At 32.5% G+C, this 20,540-nt stretch overlaps 1 protein-coding gene and 1 long non-coding RNA gene across 3 annotated transcripts in view; both read right to left on the bottom strand.

Moving 5' to 3' along the window:
- The window catches only part of LOC106471866 (ankyrin repeat and LEM domain-containing protein 2-like), a 33,778-nt gene extending 27,636 nt beyond the window's left edge, over positions 1-6,142 (bottom strand). For both annotated transcript variants that reach the window (XM_022400482.1, XM_022400481.1), the window contains exons 1-4: positions 5,987-6,142; positions 5,669-5,857; positions 4,249-4,371; positions 769-835 (exon numbers count right to left, since the gene is read on the bottom strand). In XM_022400482.1, the coding sequence (XP_022256190.1) occupies positions 769-835; positions 4,249-4,371; positions 5,669-5,857; positions 5,987-6,100 (493 nt within the window). In that variant the 5' untranslated portion in view covers positions 6,101-6,142. The remainder of the gene's footprint in view (positions 1-768; positions 836-4,248; positions 4,372-5,668; positions 5,858-5,986) is intronic.
- Positions 6,143-13,836: 7,694 nt separating this feature from the next.
- LOC111088981 overlaps positions 13,837-20,540 on the bottom strand; it is a 12,760-nt gene continuing 6,056 nt past the window's right edge. The window contains exon 3 of the long non-coding RNA XR_002613370.1: positions 13,837-14,414. This is a non-coding gene — a long non-coding RNA (uncharacterized LOC111088981). The remainder of the gene's footprint in view (positions 14,415-20,540) is intronic.

A 20,540-nucleotide genomic window follows, 5' to 3' on the forward strand; every position in this document is an offset into this window, starting at 1 on the left:
AATTAACAATACGTTCATCAATATCTGATTAATTTGGCTACTGAATATAATTAACAATATGGTCATCAATATCTGATTAATTTGGCTACTGAATGTAATTAACAATATGGTTATCAATATCTGTAATTACTAACTTTATTAATGTAAAATAGGAATAACAATAAGTTAATGTTTATAGTAAAAACTGCAATAATCATTAAATAAACTCAGTTATCAGTAAAATCTGTTTTGATATTTCCAAAGAACAAACATGATTCTACTTTCCTGTATCAAACAGACAAATCTTATTAAAATGAATTAAAGTAATTTTAATGTAGCAAGTGATTATAGTTTTCTACTGATAAATCATCTTAATTTTTATCAGACTAAGTATGTTTTAATCAGATATTTTAATAAATAATTAGGCATCATCATCAACAACCCTAATTTTTCAAAAAAGACTTGGTATTAATTTCAAGGTTTTTGACATAATTCATTATTTTCTTATTAACACACACTTATCAATTAGTCGTCAAAAAAAAGAAAAGTTAGTCGGCTCTGGTATTATTTTTTTTGCATTTTTGTAAAATTGTACTCATATCAGTATATCACATTAATCTTATAATTTATCTACTTAAAGCATACTTCAGTGTTCACATTCTCAGTTGTCCATGTTCAGTTTACTATTAACTACTAATTCACCCCTAGAATGATAAAAGTAAAACAAGCTTTCAGTGATTTTCAATTCTACAAACACAGTCAAACTACTGCCATACTAGGTACACTTACTTTCAAACAAATTTTCAATCTGTTTTTTGAGTTCTGTGGGAGCTCCTACACATCTGTCACAAATTATCTGTTGAAGAAAATGTAGTTTAAAATGTAAATTTCAAAACAGAAATTATATAACAAAGCCAGACTACATAACTTTCAACTTAACTATTCTGTTACATAACAATTCATATAAATCTTTCATTACTATTCATTTGATTGTATACAGTACTCAAGACTGTATATATATCTACTTTACCCTTACAAAAGTTTTAACAGTGCAAGGAACCAAATTTCCGAGTTCTGAAATTCCTTTTAAAATACACTTGTCTGAAAAAGAATATGAGTCAAGCTCAATGACAATATGAGCCGACATGAACAGTTACCAGTGATGTAGTATACAGTAAATTACTAATAAATTTTGAAAATTACATTTTTCATCATATCTTTTTATCCTGGGCTCTATGACGAGTCCTTCATTAAGTCTTTTATAGAAATTCAGCATAGAACCCAAGATGTCAATATATCAGATACACTTCCCAGAATCATCTTCAAAAAGATATTTAGATTTAAGAGTAGTTTTCAATAACAAAAAAACAAAACAAATGTTACTATGATCTTCACATAAGAAAACTAAATTTCTTGACTACATGGATTTATAAACCACAAATAGTATTAGTTTTCATGCCATGTATTAGAAAAGATGTTAACACGTAATTTTACAACACCAGTTCCTCAAAGAATGATGCTTTACAACCCTGCTGATGGTTCAGATTGATTAACATCCTTTATCATAGTTAGACAATATACATTTTTGAAAATAACACAAAACTCATTGAAAACTGTAATAAAGAACAATGTTAGAAAAAATCTATTTGTTGAAAGGATGCAACTGATGAATAACATATTTTTATTATCTTAAAGTCAAAAACACCAAGTGTACTAAAATTTTGATTTTTGTTAACAAAACCGGTAGTTCGATAAACCTTGCAACTGCTTTGATTTTTTTTCGTATCCAGCCAACAGAAACAATCAGGTAGTAACACGAGGTAATGAACACACTCACTATGAGCTCGGTCGATCCGTGTTCATGACCCCAAATTGACTTCTAATATATTTTGTGTATCTTCATGAAATTTTGCAATCTTTCAATGAGCATTAAGTCTTTTTAGACAAAAAATCAGAATTTGGAATGAAGTATTCTCACTAAAAATTTCTCCATGAATATAATATGGAGTCAAAGTGTTGACTGTTCTGAGTAGAAAGTGATTTTCGTGTTAAGATTAAAAGTACTTTTTTTCATCTGAAAATTATAAAATTTCATTTGCCTATTCTCTAAAACCTTCTAAAAATTTTAAACGTTTTTTCTAAGTAAAACCTTATATTTTATCTGTTATTTTCTCTACCCTAACTCCATACAAGGTTGTCAATTTGACCATGAAAAGATATGAAATAAATCTAAATTACACTCTTTTTTTTCTTTCTAAAATGACTTCAAACTGTAATGTTAAACTACGAGTGTTTATCCTAAATAGCTTAAAGCTCATAACAGTATGTATCTGTTTCTACTTAAATTCTATTGTTTTATTGCCCATTGATACGGTCTCTAGCTTTTCAACTGCAAAATAACATTTTAAAATCATCATTTTATATTACATGACACCTTATTGTACCTCACATATACACGCCTAGTAATGAATGATATAAAAATTGAAGAATATTCTAGTAAATACATTTATTTATCAACTCTGGAATGGGATTTTATAATCTTAAATCATTTTTTTTTATTTATACACTTGAACTTACCCATACAGGTGAGTTTTCAACTGCACAAAATTTTTTACAGGCGTACAGTTTGTGATCAACTGCACATTAGGAAAACCCCTGCAAGAAACATAGTACTTACCTGAGTATTTTTTTTTTCCTGGTGACTACTGCTGAAACCTAACCCTACTTCTTTATACTAATGGTGCTACTGCACTAAATATTTTATTTAATTAAATAATGCACCAAAGAACACAGAATAATAATAATAATACACAAAAAGCAGACAATGTTCTACAACTATCACAATTGTTCTGGCTTTCTAACTACGCAATAAGGGCTGTTAAAAATTCAGCTATGCTCACTGATGTGTTTCCCATGGGAATAAAGTTTGAACTGGAAGTGAAATAGACAGTTCTCTGTACAGAAAACAACATAATATAACACATCATTTGATAGAATAAAACTTTTGCTTTCTACTGGTTAAAAATAATATAGTATTAAACATCAAAAAGAACTACTACCAATTTCTAAAAGAGAATGCTTTGCCTGAGTGATAACGATCTTATAATGAATAATTTATCGAAGTGGTGGTAAATAAATTAGAGAAGAGGGGATTCCTAGAGAGCAAATGTTACAGTTCTCATACTAGGGAAAGTTGAGGATTATTTTAAAGTATTGCCTCATAAAGTTAATAGCTTAAAACTTATAAGATATTAAAATTTGGATTATTATCTATGTTTTTATGTCAAGTTTATTCATATACATCATGATAAGAAAGCAGTTTAATTAAACACTGAATGTAACTCAGTAAAACCACATGACACATGCAGAAAAGGATGCCTGTAGTGATAGGGTTAAAGATTATTATCATATTGTATACAAGATAGGCCATTTTAATACTCAAAAAAAAAACATTTTTTAAATTATAAGTCAAATATACTACAAGTGAAAAACATCTACTGAATTGTTTCAAGATTTTTCACCACTAGATGGTTAAGAAACCATTTTTAAAGTAACAGGTTAAATGTTTAAAACAAATTACATCAGAATCTTATAAACTGCTAGATAATAACTTTTAAAATGTAAGCATAAGCAGTAAACCCATCAATTTGTGATATGAAGCATATAATATGTTTTGTATTCTTCAAACAAAACAAAACAAACAGACTAAATAAATAATTCCAAAAATACATGTATATATTACTAAAAGATGCAGTTTTGGCATAAACACATGGTCCAGAAAAATGCTGAAATTGCTTTGTTCTGTTTGCTTTTGTTGTTCTCTAGCAGACAGTATAGCTTCACTCTTTGTGTTGAAATAGGCCACTGACAGTAAAGTCCCTTGATGGCTGAGTCGACGACATCTAGAAGTTACAGCTTAGTCTGTTGTATAAGTATAACCAGCTATCGTTCTGTATAAAACTGTGTACCTGTTTTACTACAGAGCATTGTTTTTGGTCAGTTCTACCTTATTTAACGAAGTTAATAGTTCTACAGAAGGAACAAAGCTGTCAATCCACTGTTTAAGGTAATTGTCTTGCATCTTTCCAAGCACATATACTGTTTTTTTTTGCTTTGTTATTTTCTTTTAGACAAACAATATGCGTTTCCAATTGTAGGAACATGAACTGAAACAAATGTGAACCAATAAAAATGTTATCTTGACATTAAAATCTGTCAGAGAAATATATCATAAGAAATGAGTTCTAAATCTCATTCAATGTTTCTTACCTCTCTTGCTGTCTGCCCATACTTGTTTAACCTCTTGAGATCACAAGATGGATGACTAACTAAAACTTCTGCAGCCTTTAAACATCCAAATTTACATGCAAAGTGAAGTGGGGTTTCACACATCTGTAGTAGAGAAAATAGTAAATTAAGAACATTTTAACACTTGGTAGGGTTTTTCACAATAGTACACTGTAATAAATCCTATTATGGAGAGCAACTTTTGGTATTGGGTTTTATACCACAACAGACAGAATTCAAGAAATTACATTGAAAAGTTAGTTACATCACATAAAAAATACTTTTACTACATACACAAAAAATAAAATAATCCAGAAACCTAAAAATTAATTTATCAGTCAGTATTACATCTGTGGAATAGTTTAGAAAAGTCATTCTACATAGTGAAAGTTTACATCAACATCATTAAGCAATAATGTGACAATAAAAAATAGGTATATCACAATAAACCAGCTTTTAGCTGGTACATGCAACAAATGTTCACAAAAACATTCAAGCCCACTAAACTTTATACCATCAAGCTCTCAGTTGAACACCTATTGATAAAAGTGAAAGATTTATTATAATTGCCTATTGTAACGCTAACAAAAAACATGTAGGTCTATTAAATTTGACTCAAATCCATCTACAGGTACAATGACAATGGCTAACAATGAATGCCTATAATAACTCTTGTTTATTTAAGTGTGAACTTCGACTAACAACATTAGTATATTACCAGGTTAATCTGGTAAAACTTTGTATGCAAATAAATAATAACGAAGTTTTTCACTTTCTGTACTGCTATAAATCAATGGTTCTCAAACTTTTTACTGTATAAAATATTTGAAATTATGATACACACACCCCTAAACCCACACAAAGTGACACCAACCCCTTCACAAACACAGACATAATAACCTTTCAGCCCCATTTTGGGACAGGACTCCCAGTTTGAGAAATGCTGCTATAAATTATTAAAATTGTGCCACTGAATTGTCATTCAAATGGAAATTTTCAATAAATAAATACATCAACATTTGTGTAAGACACCTTTATATCAGATAAATACTGGTCCCGTAGGATTATATTTTAAGGAGAAAACATGAACAATTATTATGTATAAATACTAGATAGATCCCACTTAAAATGTAACCAAAATTTGAATAAAAAAGTTTATTTTAGGGAAGAAAAATAATTGCTCTAAAAATAATATTGTCAAATGGGCTCAGAATACTTTCATGAGCAACATATTACAATTTTGATAATCTTAACACTACAATAATATTACTGGTATCAAAAATCAATTCAAGCTATCAAGCGTCATATTTTACTTCATAGTATAAGTATTATACACATTTTACTTCTCGTCAATTATAGTATCAAGATTTTCAAACGAAAATGTGAGGAAAACAAACCATACCCCTCTATCAGGTGTGTTGAGGTAAAGATCTATCAGGAAGATTATTCGTTGCTGACGAATATCCTCTGAATCATCTGAGTATAGAAGTTTCATAAATTTCTGGTCTTCAATGGTACTCAAAATAAGCTGACACATGGCACCTTGTTTACTTTTAGCAGCAACATGAAGAACATTGTATCGAAATCCCTCCTACAAACAACCCAAAAATACTGACTGTTAAATAGCATTCGTTAAACTCAACAAGCACACATTAATGAAATAATTAATTTTCCCTCCTTTCTTATTACTGTTTCAAAGACAAGAACCTCCTTTACAGACCTGTACAATAGCTGGTGTGTCACCACTGCTAATCAGAAAACGAGGGTTTGTCCACACACACTGACCAAAATATTCAGCATCACCAGCCTCAACAGCTTTTCTCAATTTCACCATCTCCTGACTCCTGGGAGCCTTAAAAGGACTTGGCTTTTCACCATTACCTAAACGTAACAAGGCAAAACTAAGTAATGTAACTTTTTCTAATTAACTCTTTTAACTGTTACATAATCCTTTTAGTGTAGAAGGATGGTGGTTTCCCAGTGCTTGTTTCAACAGTCCAATTGTACAGAAATCCACAGATGCTGTTTCTGGCACCTTGACCAGTATGTCTTTGTTTAGAATAGTATGATACCAGTTTCATTCTCCTTATCTTGGTAAACCCATACTCCATTAGCTTCATTACCAGATGGTTATCCTTCATCATTATGTTGAATGTTGTTACCTTGGACACTTGGGTTACCATGATTGAGCTACAGCTTGTAAATTTTTTTCTGGATAGTCATGGTGCCCTAAAGTTGACTCCTATTCCTATGTTTTCTAATGCCATAAAGTACAAAGGATGTCCACATCTTAGAAATTATAAATCCCAATCTGAACACATCTTTATGAGCTAAGTGTATGGAAATGGCTATTACACACAACAAACAGTGTCAAAACATAGTTCTGATATATACTGTTCCACCATGGCTTTATTATTGGCTATATGCTGATTTGCTTATTCAAAATCTTGTTTAATATAACATACTAAACCCTCTATTCATATTACAATTACCAATTAGATTATGTATTACATATAACAGCAAATCTTTGTGTTACAACTATTGTTAACTGTTTGACATAGAAGTTAACATACTAAACCCTCTATTCATATTACAATTACCAATTAGATTATGTATTACATATAACAGCAAATCTTTGTGTTACAACTATTGTTAACTTTTTGGCATAGAAGTTAACATACTAAACCCTCTATTCATATTACACTTACCAATTAGATTATGTATTACATATAACAGCAAATCCTTGTGTTACAACTATTGTTAACTGTTTGACATAGAAGTTCTTATAATCATATTTCTGATTCAAGTACTTTTTTACCACTATATATGTAAATGTAACATGTCTTCTGTATGTGATTCCATTTTAAACTTATCTTAGCTTAGTATTTCATCTAATGTTTTGCTGGCTGGAATTTATAAGGCTGTCGGTGGATGTTGAAGAGTTAACCCTGGTGATAGGTGAAGTTTGACTCTGGACTGTATTTGTGTATGGTAACTTCTTCTTGGCTGGTGGAGTCTGAGTAAACTTGTTAGTGGTCTTAGTTGTTTCCCATGGCTGGCTGTCATGTGTAACTGTCTGGGTAGATTGGAGGAGGATTGCTGCATGATCATTTACATGTTGATGTGCAGAAAGAAGTGGGAGTTACAAGGCTAGTGGCAAGTGAAAACATTTGTGCCAATAGAGGGCAGTACTAGTCAAGATAGATTTTTGTGAGATGAGGTAAGTATCTATCGGAAATACATTTTCACTTTAGGAAAATGTCAACTTCTATTCTAAACATGTGAGTGGGGAATTTCAATGCACATATGTTATTATTTTGTTTGTTCTCATTTGGAACAACATATCAAAGAACATCTACAATCAACTTCAGCCAATAACAGTTCTAGAATTCATAGATATCCAGAAAGTGATTATCAAGTCAGAGCCCTACATGAAGTGTATTGTGTGGCTCTGACAATGAAGAGTATCCTAGGATCAAAAAGATTGTGTATTAAGAGAGCAAAACTGTCTTTAAATAATAATTTCTCATCAATAAGATCTCTGTTCATAATGTTGATTTTAAGACCACTTGTACAGATATTTGTGTATAATTTTATTTATAATGTTCTCGATCTCTTTTTGCAACTAATAACTAACCTTATCCATCTATGGTACACTAACATATAACAAGTATTTTGTACATCATAATACACTTTAGAAAGGGTGCTAACTTCCATCAGAATCTTTTAATCGCATTATTGATCAAGAACAGAGGAAACCCATTTTTAAATTATTTCAAGTTATTTTTGAAAGTATTGGTATAAGCTCTGTAAACTAAGACGTTAAGTAAATTTGTTTGTAGTTGGTAGGTGTAAAGCTACTTATATGACTATATAATCCTGAGTATGTAGCTAGTTTTATCTGTTATGTATCAGCTGTCCAAAAGGCTTTTATTTACTGTTTTTACATTATAAATTTTCTTTATTGTGCTTTGCCTTGCTAGCAGTAATTACATGTTCCACTGAATATGTTACCTTGCTCATTGTGACTTCTTATACAAGAGAACTTATTGAAACACTGAATCGGTAGTTAGTAGCATTAGTGTACTTGCAACATTCCAAAAGGTTCTAAATTATATACATTTTTATAGATGAGAGTTTATGTGTTGATGTAAGTGTGAAATATTCACAGTTGTTAATCACCCTTAATCTACTCTTCACTCTTCAATGCTCATAGATATCAAGAGATCTTAAATTAACATGTTCATGGGGTCCGGGCACAGTTTTTGATGCTAACCTTAAATAAATAATAATTTTAAGACTTTCTGGGAGGATTAATTTGAAAATGTCAGATCTACAGCTTTCCAGTTCTCATGAACTGGTCAACTTTTTTGAAACAATAGTAGAAACAGATCTGCACCAGGTCCACAAAAACAATACACTTCATTAGGACTATATCCATTAATTTTAGGAAGCATGTCTTTTGCTGATACACATCATCACAGCTCTGTTTGTTGAATGTGGGGCAACCCATAGCTGCTTATTGGATGGTTTACTGCATTTTTTTAACGAGCATGATATTCAAACAAACAGAAGCATAGACCATTCAGAAGAGTGTTAGTTTGTAGGTATGCTTGCAGTGTGTGAAAAGACATAAATTTCAAAGGTAAATATTGATCAAAGTTTTCATAGAAATAGCTTATTTTGTTCAGTGTGACAAGCATGGTCATCATAGTCACCACTGGTTACAGTACGTATATCTGGTAATGTAGTGTTTGAGAGGAATTTTATTATTTAATTATTTTAGTCAGGTAATGCAAAGATTGACAGAGATAAGTTATATATATATGAGAGTTTCTAAAAGTACTTGTAACTATTTCTTATTCATTTGGAATAAAATAAAAGGAATACGTTATATTTTTATTATTTTATCGTGCTAATAAAATTTCATAATTACACAATTACTATTCTTGCAGAGCTACCTTTAGTGTTCAGTGACAAAAGAGAAGCCTTACAAACTGTAAAGAAGTACAAAGGAGCAAGATTTAAAGTATTTAGTTGTAGGGATGATGCTGTTGCCTTTTCCATGGTAACATCAGAACAGCTACTGTCATCTCCTGCAACTCGGTGTACTTTCTCACCTTCATCTCCTTGTGCTGAATCTGTTGACTCTGATAACAATTCTGGTGAGTCATTATAAAATTACAGAGTTGTTTTGTTTTGAAATTTTTTTTTTTTTCTTCTTTTGAAAATAATTGATTTTTTTGTACTTTTAATGTTTAATATTATACCCATACATTGAATTGTATTTTGCATGTAATGAGAGTCAAGTATACTATATTAAAACAATTTTGAAGCCACACCATGCCTTAACAATCATATTGCCACCTCTGGTCATGCTCTTTCTGAAAACTGTGCATCTCGACAATAGCTTTGCAGTGTATATTCCATTGTAAGTGGCTCCATCATAAGGCTGTCATATCCAAAGCACATTACTCATTCCTGTTAGCTTTTTGTTTGTCTTTTCCCATCAAATCCATCACCTTACCTTGTCCCAGACTGCCATTTTCTATCTTCCCTGGGTGGACATCATCTGAGTGGGTATATGGACTACTCCATTTCTTTTTCTTTACAGGGGCCTTTTTCTCCATGTGTTTTGGATCCCACTCTGTTGTGAGTGGTGCCTGACCAGCTATACTTAAAATCCACACTGTACGTCCTGTGACCATGCTAAATGTCTATCATATTAAGGCTCTTTCTACTGCAGATCTGTTGTACAATTCTAGATCCCGACAGGTATTGGTTGATTGACTCCATCCAGTTGTTTTCTTTGTGTATTGATATTACAAATATTACATGAAACATAAAACATCACAGGATCATGTTACACAAACTGCAGAGATGGGGTGTTCTGTATGGCAACTTGTAGTTGTATATCATGGTCTGTTGCTTCATAAATATGTTCATCCCAAAACATTACACTCATGGACTTTCATGGGTAAAGTAGACAGGGATTACTACCCATCTCTGATGTTCTGTGGCATTGAGACTCTTCCTACTGTGGACCTGTGGTATAATTCCAGATGACACCAGGTGTTGATTGATCAACTTCTTTAATGTGGTAGCTCTGTTTTTCAAAATAAAGTTTCACGGTCACCCATTGTACTGTCTGCAGTGCTATGATCCTCCAGACTTTCCAACACATTTTCTTTACCACTTGCCAGTTCCGAGCTACTTGGATGATGGACCATGGGGTCCAGTCCTCCTGAGTGAAGCACAATACCACTCAGTTGAGAGTAGAGAAGTGGCATTCTGCTGTTGTTGATGGCATGACACTCTTCCTACCATCGATCTGATGTACAATTCCAAATCTCATCTTATCTATATGTTGCAGTTTGCCCCTCTGGTTGGGTCAGGTGTTGATTGGAGATGGTCCAGCCACACAAGTCGTCACATGTGTTTGGCCGGTTCCCTCCTCCTACCATGGACTGGAGATGTTACCCCACATTGATTTCCCTCATCAACCTACTGTCCACTGGATGTTGGATTCCTGGTGGATCCAGTGTTGGTTGTGTTGGAGATGTGCACATGCAGAGTCAGGATCTTGTTGTGGATGCTCTTATTCCTGTCCAGTGCCTGTTTTTGAAATGAAAGTAGAGGACCCTTTTCCTAATGTGGATCTGATGTACAGTTCCAGATGCTACCAAGTATTGGTTGAGGTCAAACTCCCATTTATGGTCTGTTATGCCCTAACCATTTGACACCTGGGGGTCCCTTTCCTGTTGAAAAATTTTGAGGTATTGCCATGTTTCTACTCTATAGGTTTCGGGGACACATTCCTGAAGGATGAAGAGTATACCTGACTCAGAAGTGGTCAGTGGTCAGTGGTTAACTGCAAAATACTAATAAAATAAGATGAAACTGACATGACATTACGATTTAAAATGAATGCAGAATGGCAACTTTTCAGGGCTGTGATTGGGGGATCCAAAAAACATGAATGAATTTTGCTGTTGGGGGAAATGGGAGAACCTCGAGAAAACCCACTTTCATGGCCAGAGTGCCAAATAAAATACACTGACCGTGCCCGTAAGAAGCTGAAATGGAAGAAATACAAGGGTTATCAAAACGGAGGATTACATAAAACATGAAAAAACTTTAATACAAATTATAGAACTGAGAACTATGGTTTCTGGACGTGAATTGACTGACAGCACGTGGGCAGAGAGTAACTTTTGCTGGCTGGAGGTTGTACACAGGAATATGCAGTCGGCATACCTTGTTCTTTGTCAGTCTGAAATTTTCTGTCCTTGGTGATACAGGTTTGATTATATTTAATGCTGTTGGTCTATACGCCTAGGTTATCCTCTTTTCCTTCCTACCATTTCTCCAGTGACACCCTTTTTTACTTGGCTTTATGACTATGACCTATTCTTTTTCTTTGTTGTGGCTCACAGGACAGTTTTGTCTTCCACTTTTCAGTTTAGTGAATTTTTGTCTGTGTTTTAATCTCATGTACTGTTTATGTTATTTCACTCATTCTCCATTGCTCGTCCTCCCATACCTGCTTGTATTCAAGAATGGAACCTTGGTGTTGTCCTTCCTGCTTCTTTCTCATCTTCTGTTTGAACCTTTTTCATCATGTTCATTATATTACTTTTCTTTGCCATCCTGTTCCTCATATTGTTGACATGTTTTCACCGTCTTTCCAAAGTGTTTGAGGTCTGGGTTTGATATGTTATGTTCCATAGTTCTTGACTGTTCCTTTATGCCAAAGACTGTGGCTGATCGGAAAAGTAATCCTGATTTCACTTCTCATTCTTTTCCCTCCATCTCCCACCTTTAAGACCATTCTGATCCTGACCAATTCTTTGGCCTGATCAGGGCCCTTAAATGGTATATGACATGCAGTGCATCCTTCTATGGTTCCCAGGTCCATTTGTTTCTTCATTGGAATCCTACTGTTTCCTGTGTCTTTTCTTCCATTTCTCTTACAGGTTGGATTTGCCTGGCATATTCTTCCCTTTCTCTGTATGTTTATTATACCACTTATGCTGGTAAATAATTAAAGAGGAAGGACAAATTGGATGGGAAACCAAAAGGACGCTAAATACCTGGAAAGACCCAACCTTCAGGAGAAGGGCCGGACAAAAGCCAGGTGTGAAAACAAAGTGTGTATATGGATGGATGATGCATACTGGAGTGTGGCCGAAGAACGCAGAGGAAGGGGAGGCGAGACCAAAAGCCATCACAGAAGTGGAATCCATGTTAGAGTCAGCCAATACAGTACCACCATCAGAACCCAACACGGAGTGGCCTAAACTACTGATAGGACAAGAGAAATAGGAGGATATGCATAGAGGCAACGACCTGTTCAATCCTGACTGAGATCATCTACTGCTCCTGCCAATGGCTGAGGAACAGGAGAACAAAAACAGGGAAGGTGGGTATCGAGATGAGAGGCAAAAGTATCTAAATCAGGGACACCTCAAAGCACACACAACTTCCAAAAAATGAGAAGATCCAAAGACTATCCCATTGGTAGAATCTCGTCGGGATGGATAACCGATTCGTGATCAGAATCAGTGCAGCCGTAATAAGATATGTCAACAAAGTGATATGATAACAGTGGGTCAAACATAGAATACACAAAGTTCGAAAATAAAGGTCTCTTGACTGGGTGTCCCTATGACTGGTGATGTAGGACACTACTGTAGAATTGTCAGAGTAGATCATCACCAACTGGTTCTGAAGAGCCAGTAGAAAGGTAAGTACTGCCCAATGAACAGCAAGAAGTTTTAAGAGATTGATATGGAGAATGGATTCGAAAAGTGTTCCTAGCCACGAAACCTCCCGAGTGTTGAAATATGCTCTCCAAGCAGAAAGAGAAGAATCTGTAAAAAGGTGACAATATGGACAAGGAGGAAGAGGAAACCATTGCAGTAATATTCATCTGATCTCATCTAATACTAATTTAAGACTTAAAAAAGCCCCTGCACAATTCTTATTTATAAAAATAGATTGTTGTGTTTTATATTATTTTTGTTTGATTTTAAAGTACATAACCAAAATGCACAAATGAAATTGTAATTCCAATAACAGGCTTTCAAAAATTTAGCTCCCAGGACACTTGAAAATTTTACAAGAAATTCTAAGGAAATATAAATTATGATTGTTTTATCTCTCAAATGCCTGGGTATGCCAATTCAATGCAACTTGTACGGTTGTTTTATTGCAATGCAAAAAAAACAGTGGATTAAATAATTTGAAATTTCAGATTAAGTCTACAGATTATGTAGTTTCTGCAAATAAAATATTCATTTATGTGATATTTGTATGAATTTTCAGATTAGAAAATACGAACGTTTAATATTACCAATTACTAGCCCCTAAACCCTAATTTTTTTGTGTACATACATATGTATTGACATACACATGAATATCTTTAACATACATACACATGTATGTTAAAGATATTCAAAACTACCCATTCATAACACAAAAACTTGGAAGAACACTTACAGGTCATAGATCTATAATTTATCACTAAAATTATTTTACCAAAAATAATTTGTATTTACGTACCATTACCATCACTGCATGATGTCCCAGGAGGTAAACTAACTCCATAAAAAGATGATGGTGAGCTTGAATCCTCTCCTGAAGTTTCCTCTGATGAGCTCAACTTTTCACATGCATTTACAGAAAAAGTTTTGAGAGGACCATTTTGTTTATAGCAATCTTGGGAGCCATCACTCTTCCTGGAAGAGTTGGTCCCTTCAGTAGAGCACTCAATGGTTAAATGAGAATGCTGTTCATCAAGAGGATTCTGGCATGCATTAGAACAACTTAAACGTTCTCTATTCCTAATCCTGTTCAACAAACCCTCAAAAACTCTTCTTGTTGAGTTTGTAACAGGTCCAACAGTTTCTCCATATTTCTCCAGTTGAATTCGAAGTTCTTGATTCGACAAAAATGCAGGATCTTTGGGTTCCATCAGAACCAAATCTTTCATATTTTTGTTCTGATGTAAAAAATACAATTAACACATTATTCAGGTATGAACAAATATCACCTTACACAATTTGTTAAACAAGACGAGGCGTGAAAAATTGTCCAAAATCCTTCATTCTTTTACACAAGTTTTTCCATTTCACCTGGTTCAGTATCTGCAAAATAATCACCTCATCAGCAATCTAAAAGACACTAATATCAAAGTATAAAACATTCACAACAAAAAACTGAATTACTAAAATGGCCCATGTATCTTAATTTTTACAGCTTTTACTTTCTAAGATTTATATTTAGAAATTTTATTTGATAAAATAATACAATGATGTATTTACAGTAGTGTGTCTACAGATCTATGTGATTTACACAAATTCAAAACTGGGAAAAGATATGTAAAAAAAAGAGAGAAAATTAATATAAATTTTTGAAACTCTCAAAGCATTTTTCATTGTCTTTCAAAACTAATGATTTTTATAACAATAAACATAATTACTGTTGTAGAATAACAATCCACATAAAGCAAATTAATTCTCTTACATCTGCATTTACATGTGAAACTAGTATAAGAAATACTGAAGTTTGTACCTCTCTTATAGAAGAGATCTGATAGCCAGATAGAAAAACAAAATTAATAAATCTTTATTCAATTTTCAAAACATATTATTATAAATATTAATCCTATTTCAACCACATGTATTTGATATATATATAGTGTATATCACTAAAAATGTACAGTATGCATACAATTATATCTAAAAAAATGGAGTAAAACTTCTTATAATAATATAATTTGGGAAATCGGTTGTGTGTCCGTCAGAGTTGCAATTTTTTTCCCATAGTCAGTTCTTTTCAATTTTGTCCAGGGTAAAGTCATTTCATAGGTTAAAAGTTTATGTTTCTGAAGGTCCAAATGTTGAAAATTTTGTTGACAAGGAAGTTTTGTGAACAAATTTTCCAGTATGAATTTGATAGTCCTTAGTTTTAGTCAGTGTCTTGAAATACCACAACTCTATATATTTTGTCAAGTTCTATAAGCAGAATAATATCATTTGTGAAAATGGATGTCTGTCTGTCCATTGCATCTGAATATGAAGAAAAACAACAGAAAAAGAGATATGCAAAAAACAATTGTACTTGTAGGTGCTAGGCCTACTAAGAGTGAATGTTATGAATGAATGTTGATTTCAATATATGAGTGTTGTTAAAATTTAACAAAAAAACTTTTTCTCTTGCAAAATTCTTAAATTAGAATTTTAATTAATACTGTAGCATCAAAATGATTTTTTGAAAGTGTACAGAGTATTGTTTATTTCATTTTATGTAAATAAAAAATGTTACATTTTTATATTTTAAAGAAAATGCACGTGCAATAATCAAATTTGAAAAATAAAATTTTCTTGAGTTTCATACACATTTGGTGTGTAATATTCAAAAATCTTGTTTATATATATTCAGTGTTTTGTTGAGTTCTGAGAATTCTGTTTACAAGTGCAAAATCAGGGATGAGTAATTCAAGCTACTTTTTAAGGAGGGATCATTAGAGCCATTAAAAATTGTGTAAACAGGATGACTAATTAAAATCTTTGAAGATGGAGTGAATAATCACAGTACCAGAGATAGTTTTTAGTTTAAAAGGTTTTTAGAGTATATCTTAATGGCCATATATTCGATTTTGTGTACTTAGATAAGAATGGCAATTAAGTGAAATACCATAACTTTATATACTTTTTTTAATTTCACCATGTTCTACTAGTTATCAATGATCAAGTCAGTTTGAATATAAACTACATACAAATTTATACTTTGGTACAACTCATTTTTGAACTGTAAACAAATTGTGAATAGTATACCATAAATGTATGTATTCAGGCTAAGATATACGTCAATACACTTATGATGTATAACCAAAGTCAGAAGTTACAATACTGTAAACTGCTTCTCACATACAAAAAAAGTTTTTCTTCTTCTATTAGATGGCATATACAAGAAGTAGTTTTATAACAAAAGCATTTAATGACCATGCTTTGGTAAATTCAAAAACATGCATCTCATTAACAAAGAGAAAGTCATAAGACAGATGGTTAAATGGAGGAAAAGAAATCAATCAAGTTCAACTACATGTTTATTTTTCACTGGAGAATGGAATATTCTGAGCCTCTGTTTAGAAATTGAATGGGGGACCAGCGTATTCCATTCTCCAATGAAGAACATGCATGTAGTAGATCTTGGTTGATTCTTTTCATTAGGTTAGAAGTCTTAAGAAGCATTGAAATCACTACATACCACTAGCAAACAGTAAATACTTACTTTGGAATTAATCACATCACATTATTACGTTTAGAAAAATAACTTAGACAGAAAAAAAAATATATTATACTGCTACAAGTATGAGTACTGTATCTTGCTAATAATGTTAAAAAAAAAGTAATGGAGATACCAAATGTATAGAGAGAGAGAAAGCAAAAATAGCTTTGGTCAGTGTATAAAATTAGGTGATTTAATTGTTTATGTATAAGCAATGATTACATCAGTTAAGGTTTTGTAAACTAATCAATTAACATCACAAAAATGATCAACTAATCAAAATTATGGTTTATGATGATTTACTGTTTTTTGTTTGAATAATCCATATAATGGAAATACTGCCACTATGTTTTATGGGGTGGAGTGCCTCACAATGTTGAGGGTCTCGGGTTGATTCCCACTGCCACTAAACTTTCTCGCCCCGTCTTTGTTGTTACAAAGCTACTAAGACTATCTGCCAATAATTTTGAGCTGCTAACTAGAGGAAAGGCAAGAGGTTGACAGCATCCATTGTCAACTCTCTGATTACTTAAGAATTAAATAGTGTAAATTTCCTGTTCTTTTTTAGATCTTGTTATGCTTCTAATGTATAATTACATAACTGTATTCTTTAACACCATACAGGCAGTTATTGTTCTAGGGAGACTAAACTCCCACTCCATTTTTTCAGGGATCAATAACTGTATTCTTTAATGTCATATAAGCAGGCATGGATCTAAGTGAACAGCCCAAGGAGGCTGAACCTACACTCATTTTTTTCAGAAATTAATAATTGTATTGAGTTCACTATGAAATGGGTGGCTATTGCCTATTAAAGAAACACTTGTAGAAATATATTGGTAACTATATAATATACTAGTGCAGCACATGTGTAAAGGATGATGTATTTCAGAAGTCTTTCATCTTCGGGTCAGTTTGTGCAAGATACTGCAGGTTTTACATACAGGGTGTCTGAAAATTCTGGAACGATAAGTGATTTGCAACTATTCTTAATTACAGATATGTGTCTGATTATGGCACTGTTAAAGCAAGAGAAGGTCGAGTTAATCCTGCTGTTTATCTAGCGAAACCACTGCCAAGGGAACGGGCTTGGAAAAATCAGCGTAGATTGAGGTAGATATGCGTTGTTCCAATGGTATCTATAAGTTGTTGATTTATAGACCCGAGTCTTTGTTTAATGAAGATTTTGTTCTGTTAATGTAGAAAGATTTCAATACTTTTCTTGTTTACCAATATTTATCTGAGTTTAAGATTCTAGGTTTCTCCCAGTCTATTTTGTGTCCAGTTCATACAGTATGTTCTGCAACGGCTGAATTCTATCGTTTCATTAGTCTTGTGCTGTCTTATATTCTTGTCTTTCCATTTCTTCAAATGTAGGTTTTGTTACAGGAACATGGAATTTCATAGATTACATTTTTGTGTTTCTCATTAGTGAGTTATGTTTAGTTTTAACCAAGATATATAGTATTGGAAGATTTCCAGCATGCGTCTTTGTTGAATTTCTTGGCTATACATTTTTCACTTAAGTTTTGTATGTAGGGGAGATAAATAGTAGTAATAATGTTTACCTTATCTTTATTTTCTGTTGTGGTCTTTTCTAGGGAATTGGTGATGAACGTACAGGTATAGCAGCTCTGCTTAAAACACTCTATGACGTTTACGCCTATCATCCAGGCATTGGATTATACCTTGGTTTACTGAAGTTGGATGACAGGACTGGAAGTGTAAGTATCTGTCAGTGTGGATAGGTTTTCTGTATACAGTGGTAGTAATTTTTCCTTTTCAGTGTCAAGAAACAGTTGGCTGCTCTGTTTCTCTATTTCCATGGTGAAGTGAATTCTTCTGTCTATAGGATTAAGATATTCTAATGAGGCTGGCAAGTTTTCATGACTGAGGGGCCAGATAGCAAGTGCCTATAAAAACTTGTATTATTTAAGTGTTATATAAGTAGAAGTGGATTCTCTATCATATGAAACCAAGTGTAATTCAAAAACTACATAAAAACAATGTGCATAAAAATAGGAAGATTAATATCATGATAACACGGTGGTTTAAAAAATTATGAAGGCAGCAAACATATTTTTTTTTTACTTGCTTTTACAGTGTCTGTACGTGTGTGTGTGTGCTCTTTAGGTGGCGTGTACTTATTAATTAATGGGCCCATTAATTATTCTGTTAACAAATACCACTAACTGCCCAGCTCTACTTCCAATTTTCACTAGACACCAACTAACACCTAACACTATACACTACATGGACAGGTTAGTGAGTTGTATTACCTTTTTAGTTAGGTACTAACAGGTATGACAAACAGTTTAGGTTAAACAGAACAAAAAGGAAACCTGAAAACTTGTATACATTCAGATAGTCACTTTGTAATAAAAAAAAAGGTAGAATGGACATATGTTTAAACATATCAAATATAAACAAACCAGGGCTCAACATTAATGCTAACCAAATAGCCCAGGACAAGTAAAGAATGCATTTGGCCAAGTTACTGATATGACACACTAGTCCTATATATATATATACTGATATACTTTTTTCTTGATTACCTACAATATTAATTCATGGAGATAACTATGAAGTCATAAATTGTTCAGTTAAAAGTACTCCATGATCTTGAGAGTACTAGTTTAACTAATCATCTATTACTGGTGAAAAGAAACCCTTAATTTTTGTAGCATCAATACAATAAGCATGTTGGAACCCTTGATTGCATGTCTAGTCATCACAAACTAGTGAAAGATGCAGTACCAACAGATGAAGAAAAATATAATTATATTATTTTTTCTGAAATTGAAAAAACAGGAAAATAAAGCTACTTTATTCTTTACACTATTGAAATAGAACTTGCCCCACAAAACAGTATACAAAAAAAAACATCAGACAGTTTTGTATTCTACTCTTTATACTTTTTTATGTAGGAATTTATTTTTTAAATTAATAATTATGGAATTACTATTTTTACTGCTTATAACCACAGTATTCTCTTATGGTGTTTACATGTAACTGTCTATAGTGTACTTATGCTATAAATTTCCTGATAATCACTTACAATACTTTACTTAGTCATCAGTCAGTGGTAAGTTGGCTTCTTATAATTTTTTTTATATATCAATAATGCAATTTAACAAGAAATAGTGCCAATGTAGCAAACTGTATCTACTAAATAATCATGTACAGTTCAAACTACATGCTCAAAGAATTTCCAAGCACATACTGAGCTTTCCATACCAAAACAGGGAATTTTCCAAGCACTGAATGGAAAAGACCTATCACCCAGAGTACTATGGGCTAACACGATACAAAAGTCAAGGTCAGTCATTTCTTGACAGTTTTCAGTTTCTTTCTCTTTTAGCTTTTGTACACAAAGACCGCATAAATATACTTGTCTCATGTACTCAGTACTGTAGAAGATAAATAAGTGACATGGGGATAAGTTTAGTACACCCATAATTCTCTCTATAAAGCATAGATTTAAATGTAAAGTCAACTTATATTAAAAACATAAAATTGTTACAAAATCTAATTTTTGTAAATTCTTTCCTCTCTCAATTTTTCAAAGAAATTGAATTTTCTATTTTCTTTTTTTTTATTTATAAAGATTTATGTCAGTAATAAAATAAAATTTGGAAAAAATAAATACTCTGATATTTTACTTTCACACTTTTTTACAGCTTTCTTTAATCAGTTACATCTCAATCTCGGCAACAATAGCATTGTGGGCAGAAAAAAAAAACTGTAAAATCATACACACAAATCTTATTCTAGAATTATGCCATGAATGAAATGACTAAAAATTTTACATTTTCAAATATGTCTTCAACTACTTAATAATTTAATTTTCACAACATACTTTCAACAGCTATGATGCAACCATCTGAAGGTTTTCATAACATACTTTCAACAGCTATGCTGCAACCATCTGAAGGTTTTCATAACATACTTTCAACAGCTATGCTGCAACCATCTGAAGG

The sequence above is a fragment of the Limulus polyphemus genome, unplaced genomic scaffold (genome assembly GCF_000517525.1).
Source record: "Limulus polyphemus unplaced genomic scaffold, Limulus_polyphemus-2.1.2 Scaffold4920, whole genome shotgun sequence".
Classification (NCBI taxonomy): domain Eukaryota; kingdom Metazoa; phylum Arthropoda; class Merostomata; order Xiphosura; family Limulidae; genus Limulus; species Limulus polyphemus.